The sequence below is a fragment of the Trichechus manatus genome, unplaced genomic scaffold (genome assembly GCF_000243295.1).
Source record: "Trichechus manatus latirostris isolate Lorelei unplaced genomic scaffold, TriManLat1.0 scaffold00042, whole genome shotgun sequence".
In the NCBI taxonomy this organism is placed as follows: domain Eukaryota; kingdom Metazoa; phylum Chordata; class Mammalia; order Sirenia; family Trichechidae; genus Trichechus; species Trichechus manatus.
Window position 1 is genome coordinate 12,715,177 of NW_004443978.1, and position 18,712 is coordinate 12,733,888.

General features: G+C 39.5%; 1 protein-coding gene and 1 pseudogene across 1 annotated transcript in view; both read left to right on the forward strand.

The window, feature by feature from the left end:
- KIF16B (kinesin family member 16B) overlaps positions 1-9,675 on the forward strand; it is a 447,597-nt gene extending 437,922 nt beyond the window's left edge. Inside the window, exon 26 of the mRNA XM_023731419.1 lies at positions 9,631-9,675. Coding sequence (XP_023587187.1) covers positions 9,631-9,660 — 30 coding nt within the window. The 3' untranslated portion in view covers positions 9,661-9,675. The remainder of the gene's footprint in view (positions 1-9,630) is intronic.
- An 8,348-nt stretch (positions 9,676-18,023) lies between these two features.
- Positions 18,024-18,361, forward strand: LOC105756276 (peptidyl-prolyl cis-trans isomerase A pseudogene; annotated as a pseudogene).
- Positions 18,362-18,712: the final 351 nt, after the last annotated feature.

The window sequence follows — 18,712 nt, forward strand, 5'->3', positions numbered from 1 at the left end:
TCTTCCCTCCCTTTCAAGAGTAGGGAATTGTAGTGTTCTGAGAGACAATCATAATTTTACCCAAAGGCATTCCTCGAAGAACCACCCCATGGACCCCTAAAGACAGAGATATGTGGGCAGGGGAAGAATCCCTAAAAGGCTCTGGATTTCTTATCTAAGCTTTGGTTGATCCAATGATTAAGGTCCTGAAAAATAATAGCCGCACTTACATCATTCCCCACCACTTACAGAGTGCCTGGGCAAGTTCATGATAGAGTACTTTCAGGATTTGGAAGTGCTGACTCTGCTGGGTCACAAGGAAAAAGGACAGAAATAAAATAAACCTTGACAAAATTGACCCTGGCCTCTGCTAATAAAAAATGCAGCACAGTGTGACTATAGCACAAGTTTGAAGTGTGGCTCTTCTATGTGCCAACTTTCATTTACTAGAGGTCAAAAACAGGCAGTCCATGGTGGGGTTTGGCTGGCAGACATATTTGATTTAGCTGGTAAGAAGGTGGCATTTTTTTTGGAATGTGGCAAGCCCTCCCTAGTTCACTAATTCCCTACCCTCATTATTGCCTCAACACCCCTTACCCAGTTGATTGATGTCTGTTACCTAATTTTCTCATGGAAGGATATAAATCTGCAACCTTCTTGAGCCTCATTTTCCTCAACTGCCAAATGTGAATAATGCTTTTTTCACAGGGTTGTTATGAATGCAAAAACATGAGTGACATTCCCAACAGAGTTAGCACTTTATGAACCCAATTAGTTTCTTCTTTTTCTCTCTTCCTATTTTCTTGCTTTCTCTTTTCTTTTGTCCCATTTTTCATTTACCTCCTCTCTTTTCCTCTTTCCTTTTGATGTTTGATATTTATTGTATTTCTCCAGTAAACTTTCAATGGGATTTTGTTAGAGTCAATGGATACTCTGGGTTATCCTGGCTACCTAAAGTCAAAGATGTTCTAAATGTGTGGATGATTTATGATCCTACATATAGAAAATCCCAAACAGTCCACAAGAAAACTTCTAGAGATAATACGGCAATTTAGCAAATTTCCAGGATACAAGATCAACAAACAAAAATCAGCTGGGTTTCTATATACCAGCAATGAGAAATCTGAAAGAAAAATTAGGGAAACAATTCCATTTACAATAGCATCTAAAAGAATAAAATACCTAGGAATAAATCTAACCAGGGACATGAAGGACTTATATTATGAAAATTCTAAACCACTCCTGAAAGAGATTAAAGAAGACTTAAATAAATGGAAAGATGTTCCATGTTCATGGATTGGAAGGCTTAACATTAAAATGTCAATACTGCCCAAAGCGATCTATAGATTCAATGCAATTCCAATCAAAATTCCAACAGCCTTCTTTACAGAAATAGAAAGTCAATCTTCAACTTTATATGGAATGGTAAGAGGCCCCGAATAGCTAAAGCAATGTTGAAAGAGAAGAACAAAGTAGGAAGACTCACACTTCCTGATTTTAAAACATACTGTACAGCTACAGAAACCCTGGTGGCATAGTGGTTAAGAGCTACGGCTGCTTACCCAAAGGTCAGCAGTTCAAATCCACCAGGTGCTCATGGAAACCCTATGGGGCAGTTCTACTCTGTCCTTTAGGGTCACTATGAGTCGGAATCGACACGATGGCATTTTTTTTTTTTTTTTTAAATACAGCTACAGTAATCAAAACATCCTGGTACTGGTATAATAATAGACACATAGACCAATGGAATAGAATTAAGAGTCCAGAAATAAACCCACACATCTATGATCAACTGATCTTTGACAAAGGGTGCTAAGTCCATTCGATGGGGAAAGAAAAGTCTCTTCAATAAATGATGCTGAGAAAATTGGATTTCCACAGGCAGAAAAACGAAACAGGATCCATGCCTCACACCATACACAAAAACAAATTAAAAATGGATTAAGGACCTAAATGTGCAAACTAAAACCATAAAATTCTTGAAGAAAGAGCATGGGCAATGCTGTCATGCCTAATTTTTAACAATGGATTACCCGATATAATAACAAAAGCACAAAGAGCAAAAGACAAAATAAATAAATGGGACCTCATAAAAATTAAAAACTTTTGTTCATCAAAGACTTTACCAAAAAGGTGAAAAGACAAGCTACAGAATGAGAGAATATCTTTGGAAATCACATATCTGACAATAATCTATTAGCCAAAATATATGTAGAACTTCAACAACTTAACAAAAAGACAAACAACCCAATCATAAAATGGGCAAAGGACTTGAATGGACATTTCACCAAAGAAGACATTCAGATGGCCACTAAACACATGAAAAGGTGTACAGTGTCATTAGTCAGCAGAGAGATACAAATCAAAACCACAATGAGATACCATTTCACTCCCACTAGGATGGCTAAGATAAAAAATAGAAAATAACAAATGTTGGCGAGGATGTGGGGAAATTGGAACCCTTACCCATTGCTGGTGGGAATGCAAAATGGTACAGCCATTGTGGAAAACTGTGCGGTTCCTCAAAAAACTAAAAAGAGAACTACCATAAGATGCAGCTATTCCACTCCTAGGTATATACCCAAAAGAATTGAAAACAGAGACTCAGATAGAGACTTGTACACCAATGTTCATTGCAGCACTATTCACAATAGTCGAAAGGTGGAAACAACTTAAATGCCCATCAACAGATGAATGGATAAATAAAATGTCGTACATACTACATACAATGGAATACTAAGCCAGTCGAAGAAATGAAGTCTTGATATATGCTACAATATGAATGGAGCTGGAAGACATTATGCAGAGTGAAATAATTCAATCACAAAAGGATAAATATTGTATGACCTCACTTATATAAAAAGACAAATGCATACAGAACAAAGTTTATTAGTGGTTACCAGGAGTGGGGGGCTGGGAGGGAAGAGGAGGCTAACAGTGATGGAAACATCGCATTGATTAAGAGTAGGGTTGCACAGCCAATTATTGTAATTGCTATCAATAATTTGTACACCTGTAAAAAGTTGAATTGGCAAAAGTTGTGTAAAAGACATATTTACAACAATGACCAAAAAAAAAGAAAAGAAAGAAAGAATAGATGCTGAGCTGATTATGTACAACCAAATACCTCATGGAATTTGGTTTCTTAGTTTGGAGGTTTAGGGTCATAGTTTCATGGGACATCCCAGTTAATTGGCCTTATAACATGTTCAGTGCTTCTGTTCTACCTCCTTGTGCTTGGGGTCTTAAAAGCTTGTCAGTGACCATCCAAAGCACAACAGTTAGTCTCTGTTTGCCTGGAACAACAGAGGAAGAAGGAGAGTCAGGAATAGTAGGAGGATATAGGACGTGTGGATAATTGCCTCCATGAACAACTGCCTCCTTTGTCATGAGACTAGAAGAACTGGATGGTGCCCAGCTACCATTACTGAACATTTTGATCAAAGAATTCACAGAAGAATTCTGATCAAAAGAGGGAAAATGCAGAGTAGAATTTCAAATTCTCATGGACTCCAAACTTCCTGCAGCCATGAAGGTTGGATGAACCCCTGAAATTACAGCCCTGAGATAATCTTTAACCTTAAACCAAAAATATCCCCTGAAGTCTTAAAACCAAATGATAGTTTATCTTAACTAGCAAAATAAATGTCTGCCTTGAGCATTATGCTCTTTTAAGAACTATCTATATGGGATCAAATTGACAACAGCAACTCAAAAGATTAGATAGGAACCTTAAAGGGAGTGAATTTATATTAATGGGAGAGGAACAACTCAGAAAAGGAGGATGAGAATGGTTACACAACTCAAAGAATGTAATCAATGACACGTAGAAACTGTTGAATTGGTGTATATTTTGCTGTGTATAATCTCAACAACAACAACAAAATAAAATCGTACATATACATACACACACATTATATATATATGGTGTCCTAAATGTGTCTTCTCCTCCCCCATCATTTCTGGGTTGAAGGACATATATCGAAGAGGCACAAAAGTGATTCCGCACTGAATTAGTCATACCTTGTGTTAAAATGAGGTTTACTGCTGTACTTCGAATTAATCCAGAAGGTGGTTGAAGAGGATGATCTTGCATGTATCTCTCCTGGAGGATCTTGGAGGTAGTGAAGTCAAACTGCCTCACCATGGTGATAGAAAAAAACAAAAAAGATTTCATTTTTTTGAGACTCATCTAACTCGGTGTGAGTAGCCACTGAGGGGAATGAGGGAGAAACAAGCATATCTTGTTAGGGGAGACATGATATCTACATCTTCTTAGATGGACAGAAATGTGGAACAAGTCTCATCCTTAGTTCGTCCACTTAGTAGCTTTTGGAGCTTGAGCAAGTATCAAAATTTTGTATAGCCTTTGTACCCAGTGAAGAGCAGGATCTCAATAAATATGTCTTGACTGAATGGATGGATGGATGGACAGATGGATGGATGGATGGATGGATGGATGGATGGATGGATGGGTGGATGGAATGGATGGATGGGTGGATGGATGGATGGGTGGGTGGATGGATGGATAGATTGACCCAATGAGATCAGCAAGGTAGCTATTGTTATCAGATGATAGATGAGAGATTTTTCATTCTTCTACATTGTAAGTTTCTTTGAAGATTAACCAAGCAGTAACAGAACAGAATTAGGCTAGCATCTGGGAATTGGACGATTAATGTGTAATCCAGAGAATAATATAGCAACAGGAGAATTGTTAGGGTCTTTTAGAACTAAAAGTGGACATAATGACAAACTCTTCTAATCTCTCCACTGTCTTTTTTTTTTTTTTTTTTTACAGTTGAGGAAATGAGTTTACTAGCTTACGGGACTTGTTAAGGTACCTGGGTATTTAGTAGCAGGGACCTTTGCATCCTCCTTCTAAGTGCCCAGTTGTCACTCCTCATCCTACAACCTCATTAACTATAATGATCCAGGATGTTTTCAGTGTCTGAGTTTTGAATAACAAGAATTGAGCTGGAGATTTATAGGGGCAAAGTTTACATAAATAACCAAGAAGAGATTATTGAGTAACAATGCTGACCTCGGCACTGTGGAAAGAGACAAGAAGGCACTGTCATAATATTCCCATGACCATAGAGAGGTAGGAGCCCTGGTGGCACAGTGATTAAGAGCTATGGCTGCTAACCAAAAAGTCGGCAGTTTGAATCCACCAGCTGCTTGTTGGAATCTTGTGGGTCAGCTCTACCCTGTCCTATAGGGTCGCTATGAGTCAGAATCAACTTGACAGCAATGGATTTTTTTATAGGGAGGCAGAGAGAACCTTTTTTCAGGGCTTTGGGATCTGAGGATAAACACTGATTTGGATACTTACCGATTTGGATACTTACCAGCTGTGATCTTGGAAATACCATTTAATCTCTTTAAACATCATTTCCCTCATTTTCAAAGTAAAGATAATTATTCCTGACCAGTCTGCTTCAAAGATTTATTATGAGTTTCCAAATATAGATGATTTGGGCCAACAGAAACATTTACTATGCACCTGCTATGTGTAGGGCATTTTGCTAGGCACTGGAGATTCAAAGATGAATATGGCAAGCGCATGCTACATATGCTAAGTGATGAAGCATTATGTGTGCCTGAGAAAATACATAATTATTATTGCAACCTAGAAGACTGCTCCCTTATCCCTGGATGTAGTGGTTGGAAAGACATCAGTCAGCACTTCCATCACCCACACAGCTCAGAGCTCTAAGATTTACTGTTCTTGGTGATTACAATAGCATGTAATACATTATCCAATTGTCACTATTGAAAGTAGTGCTTCTGAAATTTTATCTTCCTTTATATCTGTGTAAGTTCCAAAGAGACTCATGTAAAGTTCTCGATGAATAATCATGATACATGAGGGAAAATATAGCAAAATATTAGGAAGTAAGGGCTGAATTCTCAAGTTGCTTTACCCCCTAACTTGCTTTAAGATTCTGAATAACTCCCTTAATTTTCCTGAATTTGAATTTTCCCTGGTCTAATCAGTGGAGATGAATCTTGCCCTGCCTGCTCCAGAGGTTTCTTGAGAAGACAAGATGGCAATGGGTCTGGAAGCATTTTTAACAGTTTATAAGTGCTAGCAAGGAAAAATTAGCCTCAAGCCTGCCATCTAGTATTTTCTGCTTTTACTGGGGACACCTGGGAAAGAAAGAAAGAAAGCAGACAAATTCCCTTGAAAACTCACTAGTAACCAGATTTTCCTGGAAAACAAACAAATGGTATTTACTAACAGGAAGGTAAGGGAGAATTCTTGTCTATGAGATATTTTTAGCAGGATGTACCTAATCTGTGCCAGTTTTTCACTCTAACTAAACTGGAAATTTATGGATTTATGGGACAAGACTCAGTGGAAAAATGTCACATAATCTATGTAATTTATTTGCTAATTATTGCATCTTCCTGTTACTAGTGAACTTTGAATCAGAAGTAAACTTGATAGTAGGTATGACAATGATTCGTGTTTCATCTCATTTGCATTATCTTTGTGTTATCTCAGGTGCCATCATAACTACGATATAAAGAGGTAGAGATATAAAAAGGAGATGTTCCATAACTGAAATGGCTCCTCTGTTCAGGCAATGTACAACATGCAGCTCCTGAACTTCATATATAAAACCTGAACAAATGACATTAATCTCACATGTTCTAATAAAGTCACACCTGCAAGTCCTTTTGTTAAATGGTAAAAAATACTAAAGTGCTCCTCAGGTTGATACACTTGCAAAGGGAGATGTCAAATAAAGATGTTTCTGACTTATAGATGAACTCACCTCTAATGCAGAACAGAATGGACATTTAGGGAACTGCATTGACAGTCTTGTAGCTCTCTGAGGGAAGACTGCTTGGGTATATCTTGCTATTTTTGTTAAACTTTAAATCAGGAGTAAATCTGATACTTAGTCTGATCAATGGTTCCTGCTGAGTCTCATTTATGTTATCTTTATGCTATCTCTGGTGCCATAACAGATAAGGCATTATTATTACAACATTTTTGAGTATTACAGAGGAAGCATCTGTAAAACCCAACCCACTCTTTAGGGTAAGGATTCTGTGTGTGTGTGATATAAGCAAATGATAAAGAAAAACTCACACTCAGTAAAATGGTACCTGAGAGCACAGGCCTATGAGTTTGTGGAGACAGGAGGCCTCCTGAGACTTTGCTGGCTCTGTTATAATCCAAGAAGCAACAAGTTAGACACATCCCTTGGGAGGCCCCATTGGTCACTTGGTCTACACAGTGGATGTGGTCACTAATGTCCACAGCCTGTCTTTAACTTTATAGCTATAGAAATTTGACTTGAAAGTTCTTTGTTGTTGGATTTACCTCTCTTAACTATTTCCCCACCAGGCCAGCTTCCACTATGCTCTCCTCTGTTGGCCATTAGGATAGTAGCACTCTTCATTATTGCCTTCACCTGTAATTTATCTTGATCGGTATGTGAAGTCCAAAGCACAGTAGGGATGAGGCAAGCCTAGACTCCCCTCCCAAGTGCTCTGCCTCTTTGAGCCATTTTTTCACACACTATCCATCACCATTGTGGAAGCCAAAGGATGAAAGCAAAGCCAGACATCAGAGATGGATATTCTTTTGTCTAAGTAAACATCTTGAGGGCAATTATCTCAAAGAGCCAAAAAAGAAAGATTTTATCATCCTGAACTCCACAAAAGTTCACTTTTGTAAGCCCCAAACAGAGAGAGAGGAACTGGACAGAGCTGTCGTTCTCCACCAGACTCTCCACCTTGAGTACAGAGTTACCGAGGAAGCTTGTAAAAAAATACTCTGCCTAGGCCCCAATCTAGACCACTTAAATTAGAATTTCTGAGAGTGAGGACCAGGTGTAGGGATTTTTAAAATATTTCCTAGGTGACTCTAATGGCTAGCCATAGTTTCAACTCACCATGGTAGGAGTCTGGTGGTCATTTGTTACGGACTTCGTGAAAAACAGTCAGATAGTAAATGTATTATAGGATATAAAATGGCTCAGGGCTAAAATATTTGCTATTGTGAGATCAGCTACAAGAAATGGCAAATAAGCTGCAGACCAGAGCATTAAATCAGCATTAAGTCTATGAAGTAATTCTTTTTGATGTTTGTGGCGTTAAGAAGTCCTGAGATGATACTATCTGATGGGAACATAACTTAATGAGCTGAGCTCATCTATGAGTCAGAAATATCCTGATTTGACATCTTCCTTTGTAAGTGTATCAACTTGAGGAGCACTTTAGTATTTTTTACTATTTAACAAAATGACTTGCAGGTGGGACCATATTAGAAAATGTGAGATTCATATCAGGTCAGGGATGTGACCCTCCAAACTTCCTTCTCACTTATGAAAAAGCCGACTCCTCTGTTCTCAGGAGCAAAAGCACTGGATTTGTGTGTTAGTCCAGAAATTCTGACCTCTGCAGCCAACTGGATCACTTTAAGGACCCCAGTGGGAGATATATTTGTGGCAAATGTCTGCACATAAGGAATTTCCCTGAATGTAATTTTGATGTCAAGAATGATGGAATAGGATCTCTTAAAACAAATGTTAGGGAGCACTAAACCACTTCCTTGTAGCCAAAGTAAGCAGATGCTAATAAGACTTTTGAGAGAACAGGCATAAGAGGAAGAATACTTCCAGGAAATGCCCACACTTGGAATAGTCCAGAGAAATGTGCACTCTCTTGTATATATCCCTCATGGCCAGTGACTACCAAGCAACCACAAAGTTATTTCATTTTACCCTGCTTAACTAACTCATGGATGGTGTCTTCAATAGGAGGTTATATACATGATATATGTAGTGTCTGGTAAGCAAAGAAAAATTGTTGGAAAAAAAATTGTGACTCTGTTTACAATTTGGTTCCCATGCTCAATTGTACGTTAGTTTGTTCTCCTGTTAATAAACTTTTCTGTAAGTATTCCATATTCCAGGTTATTTTTGTACATATTATTATGACTTTGAATTTCAGCACTGTGGGGAACTTTAAAAAATACATTTTATTCTACTGCATTAATGGTGTTATTATAAACAGTTTTATTTAACAGTATCATAACTGTTTTTATTTTTCTTCTTTAAATAGACACAAAGTTCTACAGAGAATTACTCATACATAAAATATAACTGTTGTTTAGGAAATGTTTGAATATTTTCAGAAGAGCCAAGAAAAGTATATCATCATCGATTGGTGAAATATCTGAACTAACAAATAAACTGTGGGGAAGATCATTAAAAATATTTAAGTTCCATTCCTGACCAAATTCAGAATCTTCTCTGCAAAGCCTGCAATGCTTCATTAAAAAACAAAAACAAACAAAGAAACTCCCCCATATGATTCTGATAACTAACTAGAATCAATAGTTTATATTTGGCAATATTTTTCTCTTTTGGGGGTTGCTGTGGGAGGAGTAAACTAACATTTATTGTATTACTGGTATATCCATTGTCTTATTTAATACTCGTAATGATTTTATAAGATAGGGATTATTCTATTCATTTTATATTTGGGAAAACTGGCACAAAGTCACAGAGCTAACACCACTAGTGAATTGGAGAGTCACGCTCTGAAGATGCCTTGAATATGGTTCTAAGGGTGAGTAATATGAATGAAGCAACTCTAGACAAAAATATATATGTATATATTTTCCAGTTCAGTCTACCTAAAGGTCCTGGAGAGTAAACAAAAGCAGAGAAAAACTAGAATGGGTTTTACTCCTGGAAGAAAGGACTGACATTGGGTGAGTTTGCCATATTTTTATAATTTTTAGCCTGGGAAAAGGTTCCATTCAGTACTATACGAGTACACTAAAACTTGGATTAAAACCCACAGTCTTACTGGCTTGAAGAACCAGAGGACAGAGTCCAGGGCTCTGTCAGTGACTGGAAAGAAAGCAGGAATCCTGAAAAGGTGAGAACCAGAAGGGGGAGACCCAAATTCTATATTTAAACTCATATCAATTTTCTTGCTGACCCTTCAACTGTGGATTCATGCACAGAATCCAAGTATCAGAGCTAAGTTAAAAGGACTGATCTGCAAGGGGAAGAGTTTAGAGTTTTAATCCAGCCAGTTTTAAGTGCCTACATAAAAAAAAAAAGTAGTAAAACAACAAAAATAGCAGTCTTTCAAGGAACATAACAGAATATAGAGTCTCTTAACATACATAGCACTCACAATGTTCAGAATACAATCTGAAATTACCAGACATGCAAAGAAACTGGTAAACAAGACTCATACTTGAGAAAAAGTCAATCAGTGGAAACCAATCCCAAGGAAGATGAACAATAATTGCCTAACAGGGAGGGGGAAGTAAGCTGGTGAATATGATACTTAAGCTGGGGCCCACTGGTCTGTGGGGCTGGATGCTCTAGGGAGGGATTGTCAGTCAGAATCACAAATTCTATGGGTGTATGGGAAGGTCTAGCTCCCTATCTCCTGACATTTCTTCAGAGGACATTGCTCGACAATAACTATCACTAGAAAGAAGTGGTCCTTGTGGTCGGGCAGATGAAAGGATTGTGATGGCATGATTCCCCATGAGGCCTTGACCATATTTGTCTCTAGAGCCAGTCTTATGTAAGAATGGGACTGGAACCAATGATAATGAATGAACTACAGTGCCACACTGCTGTGAACATTGTTGTGGAATACTCAGTTTTACAGACTATAATAGAGTACATAGGGAGAAGAAAAGAGAGTTAAGGGCCAAAATTTTGAGAGCTCCAACATTCCATGGCCAGAGGGAAGAGAATGATCCTACAATGGAAATGGAGAACGAACATTCATAACGGTGGAAAGAACACCAAAATAGTGCTGAGAGCTGGGGAGAGCAGCTTAAGACGTTGTCTTAGCCACATGCTCCATAACGACCCCTGACAACAAAAACTCAAGACATTAAAAACTGACACAAACAACAACCTTAAATCCCAGAACATCAACTGGAGAAGTGAAGAAACAGACTAAGCACCAAATGGAAGAAGAGACAGAACATGACCAATGGGAAAACAGAGATTCATGTACGACTGTGCCCTGCTAGCCAGTGAAGCACAGTATGGCCATTTTAAGACAGCATTAAGCAGCAACCCAGATTGAGGAACCCCGGAAAGCAACCTCAAAGAGAACACAGCTGGTGGCAGGGATTCTGTGCAAACAACCCCCGGAAAGAAACAACAAGGTGGGCAGGAAGCAGCCAGTGACAGGGCACTCCAGAGAAGGTGAAACATGGGAGTAGATTTGAAGCCAGGGAACCACAGGAAAGTGCTTCTACAGCAAAGTGAAGCAGACTGAATCATTGAAGCGTAAGAGAAGGAGACAGAATACACAGAGAGTGTACATTTGTGGTGGAACAAAGGGGAGGAACAGCAGGGCAGGTGTGAGCTCCAGCCCCTCCTGCAAGTACAAGAAGGGATGGAGCTAAGAATTAGTGCAGGGACTGCTTATTGGTGGAGGTCCCAGGCCCTTTAGAGGGGAGATGCCCAGCAGAAAGTCAACCTACAGAGTAACAACTAGAGTTCCCCCCCACCGCCTAGAGCTGGCCCTATGCAACCCATAACCCCCTCCTACCTGGTCCGCCTGTCCTACTTGATGTGCAGACCATCTGTGCAAACCCAGGAAGGTTCTGTTTCACCCCTCACCCCATCCCAAATGTGCAGGCCTCTGCCCCCTCCCCTTCCTGTCCACAGATCCCTTCTCACCTGAGGAGGACTGAAAGCCCTGCCCGAACAACACCCCCCAGCCTCCACCCTGGCAGAAAAGTGCTCTATGTCCTGCCCTGCTGACATCCCCCTTCCCAGCCAACGCTACCCCTCCCCTGTCCAGCGGCACTCTGTGTCTTACCCAGCTGAGAGAGATTCCACACCCTGCCTTGCAGATCTCTCTCCAGTCGTGTGGGCCTCTGTATCCTAACCTGCTCTCACTTCCCTGTGCTCTACCCTGCACTTCAGAGGTGGCACTAACTGCTCATGGCTATGTAGAGGGCATGCATTATCCCTCAAGGGCTGTGAAATGACCCTGACCACACAACACCTGGTGACACACATAGGAGAAACAATCTGTTCCTGCACCACCAAGCAATCCTCTAAGAGAAATCACATGTGACTATGATAGTTAATGTTATGTGTCAACTTGGCTAGGCCATGATTCTCAATATTATGTAATTATCCCCCATTTTATGATCTGAAGTAATTATCCTCCATTTGTGATCTCCCATAAGTAGTATTATGTATTTACCTCCATAATGTGATATATGATAAGCCAATCAGCTGTAAGGGCAGTTTTCTCAGGGGTGTGGCCTGCACCTAATATATATATGGATGTTCGGACAAATCTTGCTTGCTCTGGATCCTGTTTCTGGCTTGTCATCATCTGACCTCTGGTTATTGGGACTAGAGTCAGCAGCTTGTCATCTGACCTGCCGCCTTTGGAATTCACCAGTTCTGCAGCCCTGTGAGCCAGCAACCTGTCTTCTGACCTGCCGATTCTGGGTTCGCCAGCCTCTGCAACCATGTGAGTCAGGAGAATCCTCCAGTCAACACTGGACCCATAGACTTTGGGACTTGCCAGCCTCCACAACATGTGAGCCATTTCTTTGAGATAAATCTTTCTTTCTCTCTCTACATATATGCCTCACTAATTTTTCTTCTCTGGAGAACTGAGCCTAAGACATTTGGTACTGAGAGTGGTTCTAGAGAAAAAAAATTGTAAGGATGAGTTTTCTAAATTGGCTCTCAAATCTTACTACTCTTAAAGGCACTGGTGACTTGGCCTCCAATAGTAAAGAGGGCACTGTTAATCCATGGAAGGAGATGGTGATATTAATACACAAAATATCACCACCAATAGATCATGTATTGGTGAGAGGAGAGGCTCTGGGTGATTGCATGTTTGATACTTATATACAGTTTTCTCAGAATGAGAAGTATCAGGAAGCTGGTTGGTTGGTCCTACTTTCTTTAGACAAAGTAGTGAAAGAGATGAGATCAGGGCTTCAGAGTCACAGCTCAAGTGTCACATAAAAAAACCTCAAAGTTGCTACTTGTGCCCTGAAAGAAAGCCTTATTTCTTATAGTAACAGAGCTGATATTGCCAAAAAACCAAACCCAGAGTCTTATCCTAAAAGCCATTGAATTACAATACCAGTTAAATTCCCAACCTTGAATGGTGTCTGAAGTTAAAGTGAGGCCATTGATTGGGAAGAAATGGGATCCTGAAACCTAGAATGGGGACATATGGGAAAATAATCAGGAAGCTGGTGACATTGAGCCCCTAAATTCTGTTGAATCACTCCTGCCAACAGAACCAGTCCTCTTACTCCCATTTGTAGAGATCTCTCCATCTTTGTCTGCTAAGCCACCCTCCCCAGGAAAATCATCATCCCTTCTACCCTCATCTGATAAGATTACCCAGTTGTGCCTGTAGAGTCTTTGTCTGAGATGTTGCCTGGGGCATTGCCTGCAACATCACCTAAGGGAGATTCCTTACAAGACATTGCTGAATGTTCCCAGGGCCAACCCCCACCACCCATTTTTGCTTCTAGACCTATAACTAGACTTAAGTCACAGCAAGACCCAAAAGGTGAAGTACAAAGTGTGACCAAGAAGGAGGTATTTACACTCCAAGAGAAGTGTTTCACCTTTCTAATATGTACAAACAGAAACCTGGGGGAATATGTGTGGGAATGTCTATTAAGGGTGTGGGAGAATGGTACAAGGAACATAAAGTGGGACCAGTCTAAGTTTATTGATATGGGCCCATTAAGCACAGATTCTTACCATGATCTCCATTATCCTGAGGCAGCTGATTTGATAGAATGATAGAATGGCCTTCTAAAGACATAATTACAGTGTCAGCTAGGTGGCAACACTTTGCAGGGTTGGGTCAGTGTTCTTCAGAAGGTTGTATATGCTCTAAATCAGTGTCCAAATATATGGTGCTGTTTTTCCCATGGCCAGGATTCATGGTTCCAGGAATCAAGGGGTGGAGATGGGAGTGGCACCACTCACAATTACCCCTAGTGACTCACTCACAAAATTTTTGCTTCTTGTCCCCACCATCCTATGCTCTGTGGGTTTAGAGGTCTTAGTTCCAAAGGGAGGAATGCTCCCACCTGGTGACACAACACAGATTTCATTGAACTGGAAGCTAAGAATGCCATCTGGCCACTTTGGGATCCTTATGCCTTTGGATCCACAGGCAAAGAAGGGAGTTGCTATATTGGCTGGTGTGATTGATCCTGATTACCAAGAGGAAATTGGTTTGCTATTACATAATGGAGGTAAAGAAGAGTATTCTGGAATACAGGAGATCCCTTAGGGCATATCTTAGTACTACCATGCCCTATTATTAAAGTTAGTGGAAAACTACAGCAACCCAATTCTGACATGACTAGTAACAGCCCCGACCCTTCAGGAATGAAGGCTTGGGTCACTCTACCGGGTAAGAACCATGACCAGCTGAGGTACTTGCTAAGGGTAAAGGGAGTAGAGCAGGTGGTGGAAGAATGTAGTTGTAAATACCAGTTACAACCACATGACCAGTTGCAGAAAAAAGGACTGTAATTGTTATGAGTATGTCTTTCTTGTTTTATATATATATATAATATACATGTATACATACATGCACACACACATATATATATCTCAAATATTTTTCTTTTCTTCCCTCTCTTACCCCATCGCTTAAAAAATATAAGATGTAAACAGGGCTAGTGCATTTTCAGTTGTACGAATGTTAGTTTTATGATGTTAGGCACAGGTATGACTTTATAATTGTCTTTCAGAGATTATGTATGGTTTAAGCAGATGTGTACAGGTGCCAAGTTGACAAAAATTGGATTGTGTTTGTTAATCTTTTGTGTCAACTTAGCTAGGTCACGATTCTCAGTATTATATATTTATCCTCCATTTTGTAATATATCTAATTACGTCTGATGTAATTATCCTCCATTTTGTGATCTCCATAAGTAATATTATGTAATCACCTCCCTAATGTGATCTGATGCGATCAGCCAATCAGTTGTAAGGGGAGTTTCCTTGGGGGTGTGGCCTACACTCTCTCTCTATATGGATGTTCTGGCAAAACTTGCTTGCCTGCTCTGGATCCTTTTTCTGGCTCATCATCATCTGGTCTCTTGTTTTTAGGACTTCAACCAGCAGCTTTTTGTCTGACCTGCAGACTATGGGATTTGCCAGCTCCACATCCCTGTGAGCCAGCAGCCCGCCTTCTGACCTGCCAGCTTTGAGATTTGCTGACTTCCACAGCCCTGTGAGACAGAAGCCTGTCATCTGACTGGACAATTGTGGCTCCGTCAGACCTGCAACAATGTGAGTGAGGAGAAGCTTTCAGCTGACTCCTGACCCAGACTTTGGAACTTGCCAGCCTCCACAACAGCGTGAACCATTTCCTTGAGATAAATCTTTCTCTCTCTAAGTATATAAGCTTCATTAATTTTGCTTCTCTAGAGAACACAGCCTAAGACAGCGCGAAACAACATACTACAGTGTGTGTGTGTGACCCACCATACCCACCAGTGAGAAGAAGCACATCCAGCCAACCAATAGTACCAAACCCATACGTAGACCAACCAACTGGCAGCATCATAGTCATACACAGACCAAAACTACAAAACATCTATTAAAACAATACAAAAGAAGGTAGACAATATAGAAAGGGAAAAAGCTAAACTCCAGATATATCAAAACAAAAGCAAAGCAACAAAAAAGGCAAATAAAGATAGACTCAATAAAGAAATATATAAACAAAAATAATAGAACCCTAACGCCTCAAAGACAGCAGTCAATTACAAATCATATGAAGGAACAGGATACAATGGCTCAGGCAAATGAGCAAAATAAAGGGATAGAAAACCTTTCTGAGGAAGAACTGATAATAGATCTACTTGACAAGGAATTCAAAAGACTAATATTTAGGTTCTTCAAAGAAATCAAGGAAAAAACAGAAAAAGATCTAGAAGAATTCAGGAAAACAATATAAGAACAAAATGACAAACTCAACAGAGAAATAGAAACCATACGAAAACAACAACTAGAAATTTAGAAGATTAACAATAAAATATCAGGAATGAACATCTCAATGGAAGGACACACAAGTAGAATTGAATGAATGGAAGAAAGAATCAGTAAAATAGAGGACAAATCCCTTTTTACTAAGTTGTTTGAGGAACATGCAGAAAAAAGGTGGAAGAAAAATGAAGAAAGCCTAAAGGTTATGTGGGATACCATTAAGAGGAATAATATATGCATATTAGGAATTCAAGAAAGGGGGGAAAGAAAAAAGAGTACAGAGAGAATTTTTGAGGACACAATGACAGAAAACTTCCCAAATATCATGAAAGATGAGATTTCCATCCAAGAATCTCGATGAACTGCAAACAGGATAGGCCTCAAAAGAAATTCACCAAGACATATTATAATCAAAATTTCCAGAACCAAAGACAAAGAAAGAATTTTGAGAGCAGCTCAAGAAAAGGGAAATATCACCTACGAATAGGCCCCAATAAGACTAAGTGCAGATTTCTCGTCAGAAACCATGCAGGCAAGAAGACAATGGGATGACATATACAAAGCCCTGAAAGAAGAGAACTGCGAACCAAGAATCATATATCCAGCAAAAATTGTCTTTCAAAAATGAGAGTGAAGTTAGGACATTTGCAAATAAGCAGAAGTTAAGGGAATTTGTAACCACCAGACGAGTCCTAAAAAGAAATTTTAAAGGTAGTCCTTAGAATAGAAAGCCAAAGATGTCAGAGAACAACCTGAGACAAAACACATGACAGCATCACCCAAATACCAAGCCAGGTAAAGATTTCAATAAAGTAACATAAAGCTATAAAATTGATTAAAGCGAATCAGAGATATAAAGATGTAAATGACAACAACTTTAAAACATAAGAGGGAATGAATGGTGTAATTATAGAACTTCCATATGGAGAGGAAGTCAAGGTGATCTCAGCTGTTTTAAATTTAGGGCATCAATTTACTTGTCTGTAAGTTGGACAAAGTTCAGATTAGCAGCACCTATTTAGCAAAGGCATTCTGTAAAAATAGTAAAAGTAGTAGCCTCTGCTATATTTTTTAATACTCTGATCTAATTTATCCTTCACTCATGTGAAGGATGTGGTTGAAATCATAAGTATGTGCCTATTTCTAGAGTTTTTTGTATATGTACTTTCAAATTTGTTCTTTTAAATATGTTTGGATCTCTGCTTTGAAGATGTCATCACTCAGAGCCACAGTTTTGCCAGTCCGTTCTACACCCACTCCCAGTCATGGTCAACCCTTTGTGTAATTAAGCATATCAACATCCATGGAGTATCCTTAGGCTATATCTCTATTAAGCTGCTTTCTGTCCAAGTTTCAAAAAACAGAAGAAAATGCCAGTGATTTTTGCACTGGAGATGAAAGATTTGGTTATAAGTTACATTCTTTCACAGAACTATTTTAAGGTTTATGCATATTATGGATTGAATTGTGTCCAGCTAAAATATGTGTTGGAATCCTAACCCCGACCTGTAAATATGACTTTGTTTGGAAATAAGGTTTTTGTTATGTTAATAAGGTCATACCAGAGTAGGGTGAGTCCCAAACCTAATCTCTTCTGAGCTATAAAAAAGCAGAATAGACACAGACACACACAGTGGGAAGAGGAAGAGAGAAGTGGAGGTAGATGCATCTATAACCCAGGAATGCCAGGGATTGCTGGCAGCTACTAAAAGCTGAAATGACTAGGAAGGAAACTTCCTCCCTCCCCCAGCCAAAATCACACCCTGGTTTCAGACTTCTAGCCTCTGAACTGTAAGAAAACAAATTTCTGTTATTTAAAGCCCTATTTGAAGCCCCGCAGTGTGTCCTAGGCTGTAATCTTTATGGAAGCAGACTGCCACATCTTTTTCCAGTGGAGCAGCTGGTGGGTATGAACTGCTGACTGTTACATTAGCAGCTGAGTGCTTAACCACGGCATCACCAGGACACCTTAAAGCCACCCAATTGTGGTATATTGTGTCACAGAAACACTAGGTAACTAAGACAATGTGCCAAGGTGGAGACTTCACATGCCATACTGGCCCTGGTGGCAAGTCCACCCATGGGGAGAATTTGCTGATGACAGCTTCATTCTGAAGCCTATGAAGTTTGGGATTGTATCCATGGAAAATCCTAGACCCAGCATGAAGGGTTCCTGTTTTTCATCTGCATTGCTGAGTCTGATTGGCTGAAAGACAAGCGTATTGTCTTTGGTATGAATATTGTGGAAGCTATGGAATGCTTTGAGTCTAGGATTGGCAATACTAGCAGGAAGATATCCATTGCTAAGTGTAGGCAACTCCCATAGATTTCATTTTGTCTTTTATCTTAACCACCAAACAATTCCTACGTTAGCTGAGGAGAGCAACCCCACCCCCAATCAGTTCTCATATCTTGTGATCTTTGGGCTCTCACTTGCTGCATTTCTTTGGGTTTCACATTTTCATTATCAACCTCCAAGTCTAGCTGGACTTCACAGTACATTTTATGATTATTAAATAAAAACTAAACAATTATCAAATTTATTTATATTTCTGTAGTGGTTAGTCCTCTTACCTCTTCAAACACAACCAAAAGAGTGGCAGCACAAAAAACAACATGGCACAAAGCTTCCTGATAATTGTTGTGGGTAACTTCCACTCCCAACATCCAGGAGGTTATAGTTCTTCTAATAAAAGCTTCCATCAATTTGCTTT